At 32.7% G+C, this 21650-nt stretch overlaps 1 protein-coding gene and 1 long non-coding RNA gene across 9 annotated transcripts in view; one reads left to right on the forward strand and one right to left on the reverse strand.

Annotated features, from left to right (window-relative positions):
- The window catches only part of LOC106457933 (upstream stimulatory factor 2-like), a 22726-nt gene extending 13845 nt beyond the window's left edge, over positions 1-8881 (forward strand). For 7 of the 8 annotated variants that reach the window (XM_022384019.1, XM_022384020.1, XM_022384024.1 and 4 more), the window contains 4 exons: positions 330-590; positions 2381-2524; positions 5979-6073; positions 7604-8881. In XM_022384019.1, coding sequence (XP_022239727.1) covers positions 330-590; positions 2381-2524; positions 5979-6073; positions 7604-7831 — 728 coding nt within the window. In that variant the 3' untranslated portion in view covers positions 7832-8881. The remainder of the gene's footprint in view (positions 1-329; positions 591-2380; positions 2525-5978; positions 6074-7603) is intronic. The other variant, XM_022384021.1, reaches the window with a different exon arrangement.
- Positions 8882-15851: 6970 nt separating this feature from the next.
- LOC111085445 overlaps positions 15852-21650 on the reverse strand; it is an 8804-nt gene continuing 3005 nt past the window's right edge. The window contains exon 2 of the long non-coding RNA XR_002610281.1: positions 15852-17668. This is a non-coding gene — a long non-coding RNA (uncharacterized LOC111085445). The remainder of the gene's footprint in view (positions 17669-21650) is intronic.

A 21650-nucleotide genomic window follows, 5' to 3' on the forward strand; every position in this document is an offset into this window, starting at 1 on the left:
TGAGATACAGGTAAGTAGTTCCTATTACTATATAAATTATTATAAAGAGAACTGGTAATGAGATACAGGTAAGTAGTTCCTATTACTATATATTATAATAAAGAGAACTGGTAATGAGATACAGGTAAGTAGTTCCTATTACTATATATTATCATAAAGAGAACTGGTAATGAGATACAGGTAAGTAGTTCCTATTACTATATATTATCATAAAGAGAACTGGTAATGTAATACAGGTAAGTAGTTCCTATTACTACATATTATCATAAAGAGAACTGGTAATGAGATACAGGTAAAGGAAGTTTTTTTTTTCTCCATTCAATTAATAGGTGCTGTGACATATCGTGTTGTACAAATTGCACAAGAATGTGAGTTGAATGCAGATGGTGCTGGTCATGTAGTGACCACAGCACCAGTAATAACTGGCCAGCAAACAGTTATAACTAGCTACTCCACAGCCAGTGGTGGAGGTAGCCCGACAGCAGATGTTCATACCCAAGACACAAGGTTTACATACTTTCCTGCTGTTGCAGATGGGGGTATAACTACTTCACAGTCTGAAACAGCAGCTTTAGCAGCATCAAACTCAGGTGGGTTGTAGCAATTGTGAAACACACTACCATCTTAATAAGACACTTAAAATTACTTCTCTTTCTCATATGTTCAAAAAAGTAGAATCTTCTACCTCAACTAGTCAGTTACCTGTTTTATATAGTTTAGAGAAGAATTTCTCAACTTTTTCAAAACTAGGAACTGGCTCACTAAACATTCATGGACCACCAAAATACAAGTACAATAAAAAATTGACATGCTTATGAATATTCTGTCAGGTTTGTTAGTTTTTTGTAAAATCCTATGGATCAGCGAGTATCTTGTCATGGGCTGGTGGTTGAGAAACACTGGTCTAGATTAATAAAAAAAAAATAATAATCAAGCTCATAACATGTATTTGATATTTTGTTTCAGTGAATAAAAAAATGTGCTCTCTCAAAAATACCTGAAATTAATTGTTTTATTTACATTTGAAATGCAACTTGTTGGTTTTATTTTTGTACTAATAAAGATTATTCTTTATCTAAAGATGATTATAATAACTGTTTAAATCATGGAGCTTTTTGGCCCATCAGGGATAGCCTGACATTCAATCTCCCTCAGCAAATAGAAAACTTTTTTCACACTTTTGATTTGAAATAACTGAATCATTACTATAATATTACATAAGTGGTTTACAAATAACAATCTGAAAACTGTGCATTTTGATAATGAGGAAATCAGAGATATAGATTTCTTCTAGATGTCTCAGTGTTAAGATTAAGTAGAATTAAAATTAATTTAAAATTTGGGTTACAGTTTATCTACAAATAAGCAAACTTATAGAAGGCTAATAAGTGTATAAAGACCCTTTCTTCCATCAACAGACTATCCAAAATACAAAAAACAAAGTAAATATAATTTAATGTGTTGTAAAGTATAAAATGTTAATGTGGAACTAATTTTTGTCATTATTCAAGGTGTTTGAGAACATATCCCAGGTTTTGTAGGTGTGTTTCTAATTTGAACTTGCTTGCACACAGTTTACCTTTTGGGTTTGCCTCACATTTTAGATTGAAAGGCAGGTAACTTTAAAGAACAGAAGTTTAAGATATGTAAAATGCATACACAACTGCAGTTGAAGTAGTTACTTTTGTATTAGGGCACACGTAGATAGAGTTCATGACTTTTACCTTGGAAATGAAATTTAGATGTAAAGGATTTTTGTCATGTAATCTCATAACTATGTTGGAAAAGACAATACAACATACATCATAGTTCATCAGTTTTTTTTTCTAGAAAAGTTAGTATCATATTTGTTGTAAAAATATACACACAGTCTGCAAGTCAGTGAGACTAAATTAAGGAAATGAGTAGGCTACAGAGGGATGTCATTATTTCAAGTAATTGAAGTTAAAACCAAAAAACAACATATTAACAAAATAACTTACCTGTCAATAGTGTTCAGTCAAGAAGGTATTGAGTTTAGGAGGCTGGTTAGTGTGTGTTCTTCATGCACAAAATAATAGAAGGTTCATGTTGGCATATCATGATTGATTAAATAAAAAATGTTTTTTTGAATATTACATCTTCATTGGTCTATAACAGAGATGAAACCATTGATTGGTGCTCTGCTGATCTGCTACCATTTTATATTAATATCTTCATACTAAAAATGCATTCTGAATATAAATAATACTCAGAAATAAAATATTTTGCATCAGGTATTGCAAAAAATATTTACTTATTTTCTTAACTTTTTGGTGATTCGTAATTATACTAGATGTGTGAGATGTTTTTCAAACATGGTAGCAGTTTCTTATATAATCAATAGTTATAACATTTTTAGGACAGTTTTATGTAGTGATGTCTCCCCAAGACGTGTTCCATCCTGGACAAAGAACTCTAGCTCCAAGAACACATCAGTTTAGTCCAAAATTTGAAGTAACAAGAAGAGCTAGAGATGAGCGCCGTAGAGCAACTCACAATGAAGGTAGTTTAAAAATTGTTGCCTTGTTTACATTATTCTGACACAATGGACAGGTCATCAGTAAAAAAAGGAATTTTAAACATTGTAAAAACTGTTTTCGAAGTTTTTGAAATAGCTTTTGTTTGTTAATTGGAAAGTGCCATCAGGTTGTGGTCTTCAACTGTTTTTAGAAAATAACTACTTAATACTTTGAAAAATGAATTGGACAAATATCTTGCAGTACAGTAAAATAACAAATATGAATCATAACACAAACTTTTTACCCAATTATAATATCAGATTAGACTAAGTGCTGAAGTGATACCTGACTGAGAAATCAGATTCAGGAATGGTTCATTGGTTTTCTCCCATTCAGCTTTGAATTATAGGTAAGGATCGAGAAGAAATAAAAGATATTAAAATACTGATTAATCCAACCAATGCTTAGCACAGAGAAAAAGTATTGAAAATATCTAATAAAGGCTTTGTGAATTGTCAAACAATGATTGATCACAAATTCTCTTTAGTCTGTCTTCAGCATAATATTTATGACTGTAATTAATTGAATTTCAGATAACATTTAAGTTAAAGTAGCTGCCTCTTCAGAAACTGGGCATATAATTTCTAAGTAATCTTGTAAATCTAAGTTCATCTCTGTGTTCATAATTTTTAAGTACCTATCAGTTGAAAAATGATAATTCAATACTTGAGCATTGGGTAAGTATTTAGAAATGAGTGAACATATTTATGAATTGATCACTCAAACAAAATATTTTGCATTAAGAGAAATATAATTTCTACTCAAATACTAATCCTTTTATTGTATAGTGCAAAGTTGCTGCACAAATAACCCATTTTTTTACACAATTTGACCTATGATGAGAAATAGGAAATTTCTTTAAAACCTGTTTTAGGAAAAAGCTAGGAACTTTCAAGAGATATAGAAAGTCTGAAATTGTTGTAAACACATCCTTGAGCAGTTGCACATGTAACATTCACAACACTGGGATTATTTTTAGTATATTTGTGAAACAAAGATTACACCTTGGTGACTTGTTCATCACCACATCATCATGATTGTTCAAGAATTTCTCTGTTCACATTTCTCCTCCGACTTAAAAATGTAACAGTCTACTAATGTGTGATTATCAATGGCTGAATTAACATTAATATCAGTAGAAATGAATTAATGGGATGATATTAAGCTACTTTGAATTTTAATAACTTGAAGAATAGTGGGAAGCAAGACTAAAAAAAAATTATATAACCTTACTTGGTTAGAACACAGAGAAAGATCTCTATTTCTTGATAAAGTGAGTAACAATCCTTACCAGGAAGCATCAACCAAAGAAACATAATTTCCATGGGGGAAAAGATGCAGAAGTATTATGCTCAAAAGAGTATGGAAAGGCTACAAAGCAGTGTCAAGCCAATTTGTAATCATTCACTTAAATTCCTCCTGCATTTCCATATGCACCTGCAGAAAAAGTAACTCGTAGAAATTTTGTGGATTCTGAGAATGAAGAAACAACCTTATTTTAGGAGATTTTCTCTTGTACATTTACATTTTTAGATTCAGGAGTTGCAAAAGATTTTACATTGAGTAGTTAGCACGACCAAATACACCAGTAACAAGGCCCTGCATTTTCAGTTTAAACAGATTTTTACCAAAAAAAATCCCAGGTTTTACAAAAACTATAATTCACTTCTTTTCAATTTTCACCTTACTTTTGTACCATTGAAATATACAAAAGATAACTAGTTTTATTAAGAAAATACAATGGATTCCATGAGATATATGTATAAAAGTAATACTTTAAGTTTTTGCAAAATTGTCTGCAGAAGTAAGGCTGGTAATCGTCTAGAAGAAACATGCACACTTTAAAGTGTGTGCACATCTGAACATACTGATGAATCTCAAATCCATCATGTGAGTTGTGATGAACATATTTCAGACTATTAGTAGGTAACTGTTTTCTTATATATAAACTGTTTTAGTTCTGCAGCAAATTACGTTGAATTCTGTTCTTCATAACATTAATCTACTGAATACTCTTATTCCTTTCCTTCTGTCCACCAAAATATACCCTGATATTTACTCAGAAAAATTATTAATAGTTTTTGGCACTTATTTTCATCTGTTTTTATTGTGGTATTAATAAAAACAATAAAATTTCTGGGGAAATTAGATAAATAGAAATCCAAAATGCCTGACCATAATTTATAACATTTAGCTTGGAACTGTGCTTCCTGAAGAAATTATTTGGAAGTTACATCTTTGATGATTATGTAATGTGCTTTGATGTATTTCAGAACAGAATGATTTAATGGGCTTCTGTGCTGCTAAAACGAATGTTTGATGTTGCAGATATATTCATACATGCTTCTAGATTTAGAGGTTGCATGACTAATATATCTACATGTGATATTTGAACCCAATATTTTGGGGTCATTCTACTGCAGTTGATCTAGTGGGAAAGCCCAAAGTAGGATTGGGATGTCAATCTTGAAGACAAATTTTACTGATAGAAATGATGATTCTTCTACCAATAGTTAATTTCTGGATATACTTTCTAGAAGACCTGGATAATGAGAACGTTGAAAGGTTTTCATGCAAGATACAAATAAGCTTTGTAGTATGTAAACATTCTTTTGCGAGTAATATATGGGATATTTAAAAATATATTATTGTATTGCTTAAATAATTGTTTATGAACCTGTGTAGGCAGTCTATTTTAACATTAGTGATCCAAATATTGAAAAGCGTGTGATCACTCCTATGACTGTAAGTTAGAGATGAAGACTTAGGAAGTTATTGCTTACTAGTAGAAGAAGAAAGAGGACAACATTAATAAAAATATGTACAGTAATAGAAGAGACAAAAGTAAGCAGAGGCAGAAATGCAGTCAACATCCACAAGTAGGAGGAGTTTAAAGAAGGTGCATTTAATAATGTGAAGTTGTAAAGACAAGTAATTGACCAACTATTCAACTGAAAAAAAACTGACATTTAATGATACATATTTAGTTATTTTTTATGCCTTTATATTGATCTATATTATTACTCTTTCATTTTAAAACCATTTTTATATATCATTAACCACAGTTCTAATACCAATGAATTTTGATGAATAAAAACAAGCTCTTGGGTGGAAAGCAGAGCATTTAAAATAAATAAAACTGTTTTGTCATTTAATATGTTTGCACTTTCTTCCTTACATGCACACATTGAGGCAAGTAGTCGCTTCTATGTAAAGTAGAATAATTGTTTTCTATCACAAAGGAGAGACATCCTGTTAGTATAGGAAAATGAATAAATTCAAACTTATAAACTCAAAAATTTATAAAGAAAATAATTTAGTTATCTTTCTATAAAGTGAAATGTTTATGATATTTTTGAAATATTGAAGTGCTAGAAAAACCTATTTCTAATTTACTTTACTACATTCAAACCCTATACTTTTCGTTGCTGTTTACAGTGGAGAGGAGGAGAAGAGACAAAATTAATAATTGGATAGTGAAATTATCCAAAGTTGTGCCTGATTGTTCATCTGATCATACTAAACAAGGGCAGGTGAGTGTAAGGGAATCACCAAATGAATATTATTAAAAGAGGATTTTTTTTAAATATATTATTGTGCAACTAACTGATGGTTAGTTAAATATTCTAAATTATTTATAACAGTAAAGCTGTATTTACTCTTTATCTGTAATAGAATATTTTAAGAAATGTTAGTGCTTTTTGATTTCAATATTTATCAAACACTAAGTCAAATTTCACACTCCATATGTCTGTGAATGATCATAAATCAAGAGCATTAGAAATTTGGTAAGCATGCTGTCCTACAGATGTGTGAAATGTATTAACACTCCATGTGTCCATAAATGATCCTAAATCAAGAGCATTAGAAATTTGGTAAGCATGCTGTCCTACAGATGTGTGAAATGTATTTTCACCCCACATGTCTGAAAGTGCTTCTAAATCAAGAGTTATAGAAGTTAGCTAAGCAGATGTGTGAAGTGTATTATTTTTATATACGGGTAATTTTGCCTCTTAAGTTATTTAATCATTAAGTACACATATTGAATATCCTATTGCCACCACAAATTTATATTCAGTTAATTACTTAAACAGCTTGGATAAAATTTAACACTTTACTTCCCACCAGTGGATAAGCAATAAGTCTGAATACTTATAATGCTAAAACCAAGTTTTGATATCAGCACAGATAGCCCATATATAGCTTTGTGCAATGACCAAATTGACACTTTCCTATTAAATGTCATGATTATTTTCTCTTCATTATTAATGAAAATATTTTATAGAGTTAAACTAAATGCTGTAGACCACAACCGTACTTCCAAGTATAGTTTTCTAGTGCTTTGTTTTTCTCTAAAACTAGAACAATGTTTGTAATTATTTTATTTTGTATGCAGTATAAGATTAACTAATTCTGTATCCAAGCATAATGGAAAAAATTTGCAGATGACTGAAAGCACCTTGTCTGTATCCCAGATGACTCAAAAACATGTTTCTATATTTAATCTCAATATTGTTTGATTTCTAAACATGATGTTCATTCAAAAAATATATTGTTTTAGAAATAACTGAAATTATGATACATATTAAATATTCAACATATAACTTCCACAACTGAGATACATAGAACTTTTTGGTTGAGATATTAAAGAGAAAGCTGAGTTTAATTCATTTCTCTAGTGATTTATTGTCAGAATATAATTAACATGCATCTAAGTGATGTAGTATAAAGTTTTCCACAGGAAAAAATTTTAAATTTAAGGAGTTAGCTCTCATTTATTAACTTTATTTAGAAAACTTGAAATATACCAGAATTGTGTAATGTGTGTTCTTTTTTACATTATAATTGTTGACCATCAGTAAACTTGTTTTTATTAGTGTAACTGTGTGATATGAAAGAAAATATGTAAATTTAATAATTAATTCCTTAAATACATATTGGTAAGTTAAATATACTTTTTTTAATACTTCTATTTTATTTTAATTTCCTGACATTATTCAGATTTCTCTAATTTTAAAAGTCAAAAACAGTTGCTTATAATATTTTTTCTCTTCAAAATGAAGCAGAGTAAAGGGGGAATTCTGGCTAAAGCATATGACTACATTCAAGAGCTGAGAAATGCCAATGTCAAATTGCCTGAAATTTTAAAAGACAATGAGAAACTCTTACTGGATGCGGGGTTGTTGAGGCGGCAGTGTGAGGAGCTCAAGAATGAGAATCAGATGTTTAAAGCACATCTTCAACAACAGGGAATTAGCATTGTTGATAAGATAGATACAAACACTGCTTAACAGGTATTATTGAGGAGCTCTGCTATGTATATCATTGGTGATTTTGTTTCATATAATAAAATTTATTTTAAGAAGGTTGGCATAAAAATACCAAACTTTAGTCAACAGTCTCCTTAGATGTTTCTTTAATATTTAATTTAGTATTTTATTTTAGGTTATGTCAAGAGTTATGAAAAAATCAGTTTTTTAAAAAGGTATTTGACAGTTTGAGTATGTATGTTATTAGCTATCTACTTTGATTTTAGAATAAGTAAGAAATTATCATCTTCTCACCTATTTAGAACATCACTGTCATCTCCCACTTAGAACATCAATGTCATCATCTCCCACATTTTCATACTGTACAGTAAGATATCACTTTAATATTTGTAAAGCCTTTTTATAAACTGGAATAAAAATGCTTCCTTTATTGGTAGATTCCCTTATTTAGTCACTTGCTTGGGGTGTGTGCCAGTTGTTGATCAAAGAAGTTAATCTAAACTTTCTTTCGTTGCCACGTTTTATCCATTTATCCAGCTTACATAAGACAGAGTACTATTTGTAAATACTTAGAAATTTGTTTGAAAATAAAGATAGAAATATTTATACATGAATTATGTGATTTGTCTTTGTATTTAATGAAAATGTTTGGGATAGTTGTTATTTAAATGGCTGTATGTAAATTAAAGGAACAAAGAAAGTATCTTTGGCCCTAATGTAGAAACCTGTGGATATATTATTACTGTGTACTGAGGATGTAGGTCTCAAGTAAAGTTCTGTATAGTAGTTGGAGGAAATGCTTTACAACTTTATGAAATACAGGGAAATTTATATGTATATTATATATTAAAATTTTGATATGAATAACTGTCATCTAATATAAAACATTCATTATTTCTGGTTTATTTTGAGAAATTTTCAATTGATAATTCTTTGCCTTTTTGTGATTTGTATTGGAATATTTCAAACTTGATTATCTGCTGTTTGTCTGTCAAAACTGTTTCCGTAACATAAACTTTCACTTGCTTGCAGTTAAAGTGATTGAAATAAATAAAATAGTTTATACCATTGTATGGGTGCAGTTTAATACTTGCATTGATTAACTAAATGAAAGAGAAATTATGGATACAGTGTTTGGCCCTCCACCTTTGCAATGTGGGATTCCAGCCTTTTTGTGAGAGGGATTCTAGCCTTTTGTGTGAGAAGAGGTCAGTCTGTTTCAGAAGTTAACATTTTCTGACACTGAAAATGTATTTCTGATGTGTACTTACCTCCCCTCACACACTTCCTGCCCACTGCTAATTCTCAAAAGTAAGGATTGATTAAAAATAGCAGAGGGAGCTAATTGTGCTTTTATAGGTGGCACAGTAATATTGTTGAAAAGTAGTCAAATGACATGTACATGTTCAGAAATGGCACAAAACTGGTAGAGTATAAAGACTAATCACTAAAATTATTTTAGCATTGCTTAGAGGGCAGTCAATGATTGAGATAGCCTTTTGTGTGAGGAGAGAGGTAAGTACCTACTGGTAATACATTTTCAGTATACAAAAATGTTAACTTAATCAACATGGTTCGGGTGTAGGTGCACAAAGAACAAACCAAGTGGAAAGTGACCATCTAGAATGAACATGTGTGCTTGGAGATAAAATAAAGCACACCTGTGAGGTACAGCACTACTTCTGGAACAGGTATGCTCTTCACCCAGGAATTGGGAAGGTAACATAAAATGGGTGTAAAAGGCAATGCTTGCACAACTGCAAGAGCATTAAGAAGGTGCAAACTATATCAACATATAATGAGATAAAAAAATGTAATAAGAACAGGTGGATAGGGCATGTGAACTGTGTTATTGATACCAAAAACCCCAACTGTAAGTGAACAGAGTGCTGTATGTCAATCAACCAGAATTAAAAAGAGGAAGTGAGCAAACAGTCATAACTGGACAAACTCCCAAAACCACTGTGGGAGCAAGAAGTACAACAAACCAAACCCAGCATTATGGAGTCTTGGCATTGCCTCAACTAAACCATAAGAACAGGGAAAGCTGTAACTAGTATTGTGGGCAAAATCATACCTCACTCAACTGTAAATGCAGGGTAGAGACATCCTGTATCCAGAATTATGAGGAGGACAAGCAGCATTTACCCAACTGTATGGAACAGAGTGCAGACATCCCGTTGCCATATTATGAGGCAAACAAAGTCTCTCAAACCTAACCAGAGAAGCAGGAAAGAATCTTCAGCAACTAGAATTAACGAGAAGATAGGTGCCTACTGTAGTAACAAGATGTTTTCATCCTGAACCTGGAATTACGAGGAGGAACCCATTTAGGCTGGCCACAAATAATATTTGATCATTGGTTTTATTTTGTGCAGTCCACCCAGACAGAACAGATCCGGAAATGCACCAACAGAGAACAAGCTTTTTCCTCTTCTCCTAAATGAATAAACAAGTATAAGTACAGTAACACTCAGGAGGAAGCCTCCATGGTCCACCACCCCAGCAACTTGAGAACTGAGAGTGGTAAGGACTCCCATGCTCCACTCAAAGAAAAAGGTGGTGGGGAGTTTGAAGGAATGTCACACAGGAGACAGTACAATGGGTGACTACATACACCGCTGGGAAAGTGCCCAGTGGTCTTACAAAAACACCCCATCTCAAATGTGAGCATTATATGGTTATTGCATTTGGTGTGGGTTTGAGACAAGGCATACCTGACCAGGCAACATCTGCCATTAGGTGGGATTGGTAAAGAAGCTTTGGAAAGCTGAAAAGAAAACAAAAGAAAGGATATAAGCAGATTTACCCCAGATAAAGGCAAATGGAAGTGTGCAGAATTGTCACAGGAGGAAGACGATATCCACCAGAGGAAGAACAATCAGATCATGCAGATAATGAGTGACAATGGTATTGGGATTGTCCACATACCAGCCTGGATGATTTCTTCCAAGGGGAGGCAAAGACAAGCAGCTAAAGATATGGTAATGTGAGGAATTTGATGTGGAGAGACATTGTGGAGATGGTGACCTTGCACGGACATGTCTGAATACGCCATACTGACGAGTTGATGAATCCAACCAGGTGAGTTACTGGAGACAGATCATGGGAAACAGTAAGTTCCTGTGAATATATAGTTGGGAACAAGAACCCTGAAAGAAGGTAGCACAAGCAACATAACACCTCAAGGATTGAACCAGAAAAAAAGCATATCCGGATCAGAACAGGGGTACAGGTTGGAAATCAAAGAAAAGGAAATGGGTAAACCTTCCCATGCTGCATATGTCTTAGGCTTGAAGGATTGGTCAGGATAGAGGATCACACAAGAGGAATGGTAAAGGGTATGAGAAACATTAATGGCATAAATGTTGGAATGATAGCATCTATGGGCAAAGAGGAGGAAATAGATCTTAAGGGGAAGATGGTAGAAGGAACAGGTAGGTAATAAAGAATGAAATGAAAAAGGGCATAAAGGACCACATTATGATCCTGATCTGGTAAAACAAAGGGACGTTGGGGACAAGCAATACAGAAGGAACAAAAAAAGCAGGGAAAGAGAAAATGTTACAGAACCGAGAATAATGAAAGGTGTTTGATAGGGCCACCTGATAACTAGACATAGTTGAAATGGAAAAGCCCTAGGTCAAACAACCAGATGAAGAATTTGGAAAGCTGAGGAACACAAGGACAGGAGCAATGGAAGCCACGGCGAAGAGACCAATGTCAGAAGGTAAACCAATGCTGTTGGTAAATGGTCAAGAAAGATCTGATGGTTTGGGAAAGTAAAGACACTACATGAGGAGGAACATGGCAAGCTAACACCACCAAGTTGTGATTGTGGGCCCAAAAAAGAAGATCCAGAGTCCAAACACACAGAGATCTGGATTTGGTTTTGCCTTGCTTGGTGATATAATTGATGACCGTGGAATTGTTGGAGTTGACCATAACTCCCTATCCTCGCAGGAGTGAAAGGAAATGGGTCAAAGCTCGACAGACTGCCAAAGGCTTGAGGATGTTGATGTGGAGTTCAGACTCCTCTACAGACTGGAAATCTCTTGAGATTTGAGGAAAGCCCCCACCTCACCAATGATGCATCCATGAAGAGATGTAACTCTGGACAAGATGGAGGAATGGGAATCCCCACCATGATCTGAGCCACCAAACTAGGTCCACCTTGATCATGGAAGGAAGGGTAACAGGATGGTCCAAGGGATACAGGGAAAAGTTCGACTGATCAAGAAGTGTCCACTGAAGTGAACACATATGAGATCGACCCATAGGAATGAAAGCTTCCAAGCCCACATCCCCAAAAGAGATAGAATCTCTCAAGCTGTGAAAGAAGGAAAGATGAAAAGGAGAAGGCTGGACATGACTGAGGTTTGATTTGAAGAAAAAACCCAAACGAACCAGGTATTGAATGGGGGTAAGAATATACTTCTCCAACTGGATCAGAAAACCCACTCATATTGCCACCTACAGAAGCAAACGTGTAATTCATTGATTGTGAACAGGAGCCAGTCACTCATATATTGATAAGTGTGAAGACCCAGTGAGTGAAGGTGATGAACAAACAAGTGAAATGCTCAACAAAACACATAAGAAGATGAAGAGAGACTGAATGGCAGTGTCCTGAACTGGAAAACTTGACCCTCGTGGATGAACCGAGGGAAACGATGTGACTATGGAGCAATGGGAATGTGAACATAGGCATCTGCAATGTCAAATTTGGTCATCCAGAGTCCTGGGAAAACACCAACCAAAGCGAAAGTTAGGACTCCACGGTGAAGTGAGGGGGCTCCAGAAAGCAATTCAGCCAGGACAGACCTATAATTGATCTCCAATCACCCACCTTTTTGGGAACCACAAAGAGATGGGAATAAAAATCCGGATGAGTGGGAACCACCAGGTCAATAGCTCCTTTGTGTAGGAGGTCTTGAACAGTCTCAACAAGATGACTGAGAAAGGAAGGATCCCAAGGAAGAGGAAAGTTGGCCAGAACTGAAGGCAGAAACCTTCTGACAGAACTCACGGATTCATCGTGAAGTGCCATCACACGGTTGAGAAGTGGAACAATCTGGCTCCCACGAGACAGGGAACCTCTGCTGTGTCACCGATAACACTGGAGTCTGTCTGAATTTGTGTGGATAAAATGAGGATAGGGACGGGAATGTCTTGATGATGGTAACGGGTGGGGTGAGGAAGAAGGAGAGTGGGAAACCAGTATAGGCGAATCCTGGGAGGTAACAGGAGGTCGAGACAAATGTGTGGTTAGGGAAGAATGTAACCTAGCTACATCAATCCATTATTCTAGGGAATCTAAACGACTCCAAAATACGGAATCACGTAGAAAAGTGACTTGTCTGAGATCTCGTAGGGAGGAAAGGGGGAGATGAACCCTTTCCAGTAAAGCATCCATTCCTAACAAGTCCCAACAGCAAAATAGCCAGGTATTAAAGGAAAGGATAGAGGCCGATAAACGATACATTATGGCCCTGAGCTCTTCTGAAAAGACATCAGGAGATTGACAAAAGGCCTCAGATATTAATTAAAGGAAGGAAAGGTAGCGTAAAGGGAGGTCAGGGAAAGGTGAATCCTGGAAAATTGCACCTGATTAAAGTGGACAAAAGCCCCAGGATTCAAACCCCACAGGGGAAGAAGAGGATCTAAATGCTGAGAATCCAAAAAAGGGATATGAGGCGCGATGATAAGTCAAGGCATATTGATCCAACAAATTAAGGGGATGCGGCATACCTATACCCGACTGTAGTTGATCAGATATATTCTGAGAAAGAACACTAATGTCAAGAGAAGGTGGAAAAACAATAATTGGATGATGAACTTTCACCTAATAAAACAGTGGAGGAATCATAGGCTATAAGGGAAACACCTAAAATATGACATACCTAATTGACAAGCTGTAAGGAAGGAGTGAGGTGAAATGTCCTGAACAGGTGGAGATGGTCAAAATTTTTATCCTCGTGATGGTAAGTCTGTTCAGAAACATGGTCAGGTGAACGAGAAGAAGAAATTGTCAAACGTAAACCTCTAACTCCCTGTGAACCAAGGCTTTAACTTTTTTCAGCAAATAAAGTCAATCACACGTCCTGGGAAATTGTGCATTGTAGTCTACAGTGGGAATATCATTGTTTGCCATATTAAGTCTTGAATTCATATTAAAAATAGAATTTGGAAACGAAAATTTAATTGAATGCAAAATTGTAGAAACAATTGAAAACAAACTCGAAATTTAAACAATTGTGAGACAACCTTGACTGAAAAGATAACAGAACACAGTAAAAAAACTGTAATCACACTCGGAAAAATTAAACACACATCTAAACTGTGTCATGCCAATCGAGAAAGTGGGACTGGAGGAGGAATATCAGAGGGAGCTAGTTGTGCCATTGTAGGTGGCACAATATTATTGGTGGAGAATAGTCACATGATATGTTCAGAGATGGGACGAAACTAGTGGGGTATAAAAACTGGTGCATTGATTATTAAAATTCTTTCAGCAATGCTTAAAGGGCACTCAAAGACTGAGATAGCCCTTTTGTGTGAGAATATACAGTTTCTAATGTTGTTTTAAAATCATTCAAAATATTTGCAAGAAATGAACATTAGTCAACAGGTGCAATTAAATAGTGTGTTTTTAAATAGTTCATTTATAAACAAGAAACATGTTACAGGAAACAATTTTGGAAGTTAATATCAATATACAACATATTTATTGATATTAACTTCCAAACATGTTAAACTAGCAATCATGTTGTCAACATTAACAAAAGTATTGCTTGTGTATGTAAACAGTATGATGTTAATAGTCTATTTATTGAACTCTTTCACAATTAAGAATATTTACTTGCATTATAGAAAACCATTTAATATATTACACCACATGACAAAGTCCTACTACTCGTATATATACCCACATAACTATGCCACATAACATGAGTTCCACTACATGTATACTATACCACATAATATGAGCCCCCACCACATGTATACTACACCACATAACATGAGTCCCATCACAAGTATACTACACCATATAACATGAGCCCCACCGCATGTATACTACACCACATAACATGAGTCCCATCACAAGTACACTACATCATTTAACATGAGTTCCACTACATGTATACTACACCATATAACACGAGTTCCACTACATGTATACTACACCACATACTGGCATCCACCATTTGTATACCTTATGAGCAAAACACAATTGTAATTCGACCAAACATACTAGTAACTCAATCCTTTGTTAACACAAAGCTGCCCCACTGTAATAAGTTGCTTTTGCCTTACTCTTAAGTCCAGCTGTAAAGCAATAAATATAAGTGACAGAGGTTTGAAATGTATTAGCTTTGGCTGTAAGAATAGTGTGTAATTGTCTGATACAGTGTGTAGTTATTCTTGAAAGAAAAAAGGGTAATTTAGATTTATTTTGTATTTTTGTGAAAAAACATGGTGGTTACAAGTTGGACAAATGGACCGAGCCCATGTACAGCATTAGAGTAGAGAAAATAACAGATAATGTGTAAAACTTTACTGAAAAACTTTTGATATTCATTAGGAGGTTCTAAAGATTATGCAAATGAAATATGAAGCCTTGAGGTAAAAATAACATTTTTATTCTTAACATGAAAATCATTTTGCACTTCAAAGTATTTAATAAAGGCTTCACGATAAATTCACAGAAAAATCCTTAATAAAAATTCTAATTTTTTAAGCACAAAATACTTATAATCTTCATTAAAAGTTTACTAAATTTTGTGAAGATACATATATTGCATTGAAAGTTATGTATAGTTTCTTGATTAAATGTTGGTTACAAGGTTGGTCAAAATGGCCAAGCCTATATATTGAGAGCTAAAGCCATTTGTATTTATATACATGTATAGGTAAAGAATTTGAGTATAGTATACATAACACATAGAGTCTTCAAAAACTACTACATAACTACACAAGGACATTTATAACATACAATGTTATTCAGGAGAACTATTATAATAAAAAGTAAATACCCCAATATGGATGTAACACTTTATTTTGACTTGTCTCTTACAGCATCTAGACTTCAAGATAAAACAGACTCACATGGTAAGATATAATTATATTGATGAATACTTTGAAAAATCAGCAGTAAATATCCCTGAGAGTTTGCCTTAAAAGATACAACATTTTCTGAAAACATACTCTACATTAAATGATATGAATATATTATTTTCTTGAATTATGAAAAAGTAATAAACTCAAAGCAAATTATTTTGTAGTATATGTACAATCGTGTGAAGAAAACTGTGACAATCAAATTAATGAACATAAGTTACTCATATAACAATTACATTCACCAAACCAATTGTTTCTATCAAAATATTCCACCAGATTTACAGTATTGATATGTTTTATACAGTGAAACATTTATGATAGTTTACTTTTACATTGGGTAAAATAAGCTAGTTATTACTTTTTTTGTACTCATCTTAGTAATTGTTCAATAAATGTACATATAAATTTTCTTAACAAATTGAATGGTAATTTGAACCACTTTATAACACAATTTATCTGATAATGAGATCTTTAAACACACACTATTAAAACCATTTCAGTTCTTTGCTTTTTTAGAGCAATAATAAGTTCTGCCTAGCATTTTTATCTTTAATCATCCACAAAATAAAAACTTAAATAAAAGATTTTGGACTATATTTCTATACACATTTTGTTATAATTTATTATAGACAAACTAATCAGCATTATCACCTAGTAGTTTTTACTTGAATTAAAATATTGATTTCAGTAAAAAAGAATTAGGTAAAAAAATTGTTTTTTACTAAGCTTAAAGTAATAGTGTGTAAAAATATGGCCAAACTGGCTCAAAATCCAACCATAAAGCAGGCTGGAAATAAGTTCCACATTATAATTACATGCAGTTATTACCAAAAATTATTTGTCACTAATGTTTCCTCCAGTAACTTCTCATATGAGAAGTTATTTCATTGAACTTGTAGGCTGACTAACAGGATTGTTTGTATCAGAAAATAAGAAACTTAGGCTTCCCCATGCTTTATTTCTGGTGATGTAAACTAATATTAAACTACCTTAATTGAGTCAGTTGTTTTTAAACTATGAATAATTAATGTTTATAAAATACTTGGTAAGAGAGCAGACTACGACACGAAATTAGACAAATATAACCTGATATCTACAATTATACATCAATTATATTTTAACTCGGAAGCTTCCAGTCAAAGCTAATTATTACAGAAAGAAAAACGTTTGTTTTATTGCTTCTTACCTTTCTCTCTATAGTTTCTCTACCAGCTTCTGGAGTTTGTTTGATAGTCATAAGTAAACTTATGGGTCCTCATACAGTGAACACCCCATAAAAAATGAAATTTCAGATTTTCTCTTAGAGGTCTATGCAGATTACTGCCGAGGTTATATTTCTGGTAGAATTGTGTAGCGATCATTAACTGGCTGCTCTACAGTTCAATTGGCTTATAATAACAACAATACAATGAAAAAGCCTAAAAATGAATATATTTTACTTATTAGAAGCATTTGAGCTGAAAACAGTGGCGACCAGGAGTAAATGTTTTAACAAGTTACTGTGCTGATGAAATTTACATCTTTTGTTTTTTCCTAAATGTTATTTTACACACTCAAGTTCTAATTCTAAAACAAAAAGTATGCATATTTTGGGACCTTGTGGCATTTATGTATAAATTGCATCTAGTTCATGTAATAGTCTGAAGCAAACATGGTTGAGCATACATATAAATAACTGTTAACTGAATAGCAGTGTTACATTTTCAAATGCTGTCTAACCCTTCCATAGCATTATTACTCAATTGTAAGACACAAGTATCATATGAGCTGTTTAAAAATAATGGAGAGAACAATATATTAAAGTAATAGAGACTTATTTAGGCAACAGGAAGCAATACTCCAACTCCTCTGATGAGATTATATCATTCTAAAAAAAAAAGTAAGATCTGGGAAAGAAGAAAATTGATGAGCATGTAGTTGTAAATAATCTTTAGGTAACTCCTATACAAACCAATAGCTTATTAATAACACTGAAACCAAAGTTATAACTTATATTTTTTCACTACATTTCCAAACACAAAATTTAATAGCTATAACTCCAGGTATTTTTTTCTTAGACTAAATTGAAAAGTAAAAATAGACACAACAGAGATATGTATGGTAATACTTGTGTGTGTAGAATACATACACGTTTAGAAAAGTATGCATTACTATTTTCCTTAAAACCTCAAAGTTAAAATTATGTGCAGTGCATTTTACATATTAAAACTGAAACCACATAAAGTCTGATTCAAGATGAGTAGAAAGTTATCAAAAAGGTAACAATAATAAATATTAGAAGTATAATTCATATGAAAAAAGTAACTTCTAATATTGTATGTAGCTCACAATTCATTGATTTTCATATGAAAATAATTTATGTATGATATTATCAGTCTTGATACATATGTTACTCATTTTAAAATATATTCTATATTAATATTCAACCAAACATTTCTCAGAATAATATGGTAAATATCTTCTAATTATTCATATATATAACAAGTAAAATAAAATTTTCATATGTGGTAAGTTACCTTCACCTGCAAAAATGTAGATACTCATCCATATATACATATAAAAAAGAAAAGACTTTCAATGTTTGGTTGCTGGGTGCCCTATTTCTTCTCACTATTACATGTTTTGGGTCTATGACTATACTATTTTTTTCATTCTAAAAGAATAAATAAAAACATAAGATGGAACTGGATATGAATTGAATATTTGTCAATTATGTTTGCTGATAATGAAGATTTTGTATCATCATTATGTAGTTCAGAAAAAAAACACATGAAAATATGACCTACAGCAGTAAGATGATTGCTAAGTTGTCTTGAGAAAGAAATATTCAATGATTTTGTTAATTCTACTACACATACATTTTTAGAACAGCATGCACAGACAGCACAACACCAGCTTCTCTTTCGTTTTAGACGTCGACCTTCGTGCCACACAACTCGCAGTAGTGCCTAGTAGACATCCCAAACATTTAGGAAACATTTTCTTGAATGATAATAATAACAACCTAAAAAAAATACTTAATCTATCCAAATTTGTTTTAAATAATTATCTAATTTTTTTTAAGAATGTAAGGTAATTTTTTTTAAACAAAGAATGCACAGAAAGCTACTTACAATTATCAACACTGCTTATTCAGCACCATTCTGCTTTGATCTGGCTTAAGAGTATTATTAGGCTATGAAAATACATAGAACTTTGCATGCAGATAAGTGGTCCTAGTTTTTAAAAAATCTATAAAAAATACAGGGAGTATAAAATCAGTAATTGTGAATAGTTTTACATTAAAAAAAATGCTAAACTCACCAAAACAGCTAGAAAGTCAGACACCATGACCATGTAGAAAACATTATTCCAGCTAGTTTTAGAGATAAAACCAGCCAAAAGTGGACCAACAGCAGCTCCTGTTTCACAAAAACAGAAATTAATGTAAGAACTGCTTTTATGTGAAGTGTTCCATGATTCCGATATCTTAGCTACAAAAAGTTACGACTAATTTACACCCAAATTTATGAAGGAGATCCAACTTATGAAAATAGAATTTATAAACTAATATATGTGTGATTACAGTATAGAAAGCCTACCCTGTCTTAAAAACCTATATTTTTGAAACTATTTTGTCATAATAATTATTTTAATGCTTTCCTGAAGAAAAGGGTTATTTGTGAAAAACATAACTATTCACATATTCAGGATTAGATACACCCATATAGCTGTATTCATGTATAATTAAAGAAAGAATATACTTTATTTCAAAACATATTTTTAATGTTATTGGTTAGTAAATCACAATTTGCTTTCAGATATGACATCAACCTAAGATTAATGTTTTATGATTTTGGAGTTATTAACTTTACATTACAGTTAATGCTGTCTAAAATGACAAAGGGGTAACTGACAGTTTTAGGTCATGTGCAAAAATTACAGAAGCAAATTACTAATTCAGCATAAGGAATGAGAATCCAATTCAGAAGCAAATATAAATAAGTGTCTGAGTAATATATATGTACAATGGATGGTTGACTTGTTCTATAGTGTAAATTATACTTTGATACTTTAAGTTTTACAGTAAATGTACTTCTTACTAATATTCTCAAACACTCAGAACAAATGTTTGTAAAAAGTTTCAAATTACACATACACCACACTGTATGTAGATTATTTGTTGTGCTACAAAATATATTCAGCCTTGAGTGAGTTAGACTTGCGTTATTATTACTTTGCCAAATGCTGCTAATAAACATCATTCTGATCATTCTCTTTTGCTTTCAAGAGTGGAGTAAAAAACCTGATTGAAAAACAATTCAAAATTATTGCACTTTTTATTCAATACTTTCAATATACAGTAGCCTAAAGCTGAAGTGTACTAATTTCCCTCAAGTTCATCGATGCTACAAATGGATACAACATAGAAATTAGAGCTCTAGAAACTATTTTCCTATAGGGTATATACCCATCTCTAGCATCAGTGAAAAAATCCTTATTTGCTATGAAAAATGTAAACATGTATTGGGAGAAAATATGATGACAGTGGAGTTGACACCTTTCAATAAATATGAACCTAAGTTTAAACTATGGGTGAAGTAGCATGATGTAGAATTTGTCAAAACATATAGTTACACTGCAACCAAGACCTTATCAAAATGTAACCCAACTGACTCTGTTTCAAGTGCAGGAATGTTGCATTCACCTGTATATATGGAGATGAACCAAGACAAAAGGACAGAGGCCTATACCACAATCAAAGGTAAATCTACATTCTAACTCTCAGTCTCACTTGCTTCACTTACCTGTAGTAAACTTTTATGCACTCCAATTTTATATTGAAGTATTAAACTTTGGCTGCTTTTTAACAATTTTTCAATTAGTTGAAAAATATTATTAATGGTGATTATCTCTTAGTACTGTGTAAGAGACAGATAAGATTGAAAGTAACAGGCACTTGTTCTAGAGAAGCAGACAAAGGTTAGTGTTAAGTCCTGCATTGTTTTTATCTTCTGCTATTATAATGTTCTTGGCATAGCAGATAATTTTATGGTATATGTATATGTATGTATGGTATGATACTGCTTGGTGAGTCTATTTGTGTATTCTTCATATTTCATCTGCTGTTCCCTTTGAGAAGATGCTATGTTTTAACACATTTCAACAAGTTTATTTAAATATTTTTTAAAACATGGTTATCTGTCCAAAGTCTGTTCAAACAATAGTTCATTCTAAATTCCCCAATGCATGCATTTTGAAAACAAGGCACTATCTGCCCAAGGTGTGTTCAAAACAACGATTAGCTGCTAAACTCCTATATATATATATGTACACACACACACACGCACACAAGTAACTCCAAGTGTCACAAAATTCGATGACACACATTTGCAGATCTAAAATTTATTTACACCTATACAAGAGATGAATTGAGAAATCTAAAGTAGTCCAAATCCTAATTTTAAAATAAATCATGTTTAATTTAGTTTAGAACAACGGTTGTATGAATAATAATAGAGGAACTTATGACTAGAACATCACTGACACTTGGTGCTGTAAAGTGTAAGATGGGTGTTTTTATTGAAAAATAGTGAAACACAAGAGATAACTTGCACTTGTAAGCTGTGGACTAAAACTTTTACTTAAGGTAAATCTACTCTTATTACTTAACTATATTCTAGAATATTAGTATAGGCCTAATTTAACAGCTTGCATTTAAAAACAGCAATGAACTGAC

This window comes from Limulus polyphemus, unplaced genomic scaffold, assembly GCF_000517525.1.
Source record: "Limulus polyphemus unplaced genomic scaffold, Limulus_polyphemus-2.1.2 Scaffold394, whole genome shotgun sequence".
In the NCBI taxonomy this organism is placed as follows: Eukaryota; Metazoa; Arthropoda; class Merostomata; order Xiphosura; family Limulidae; genus Limulus; species Limulus polyphemus.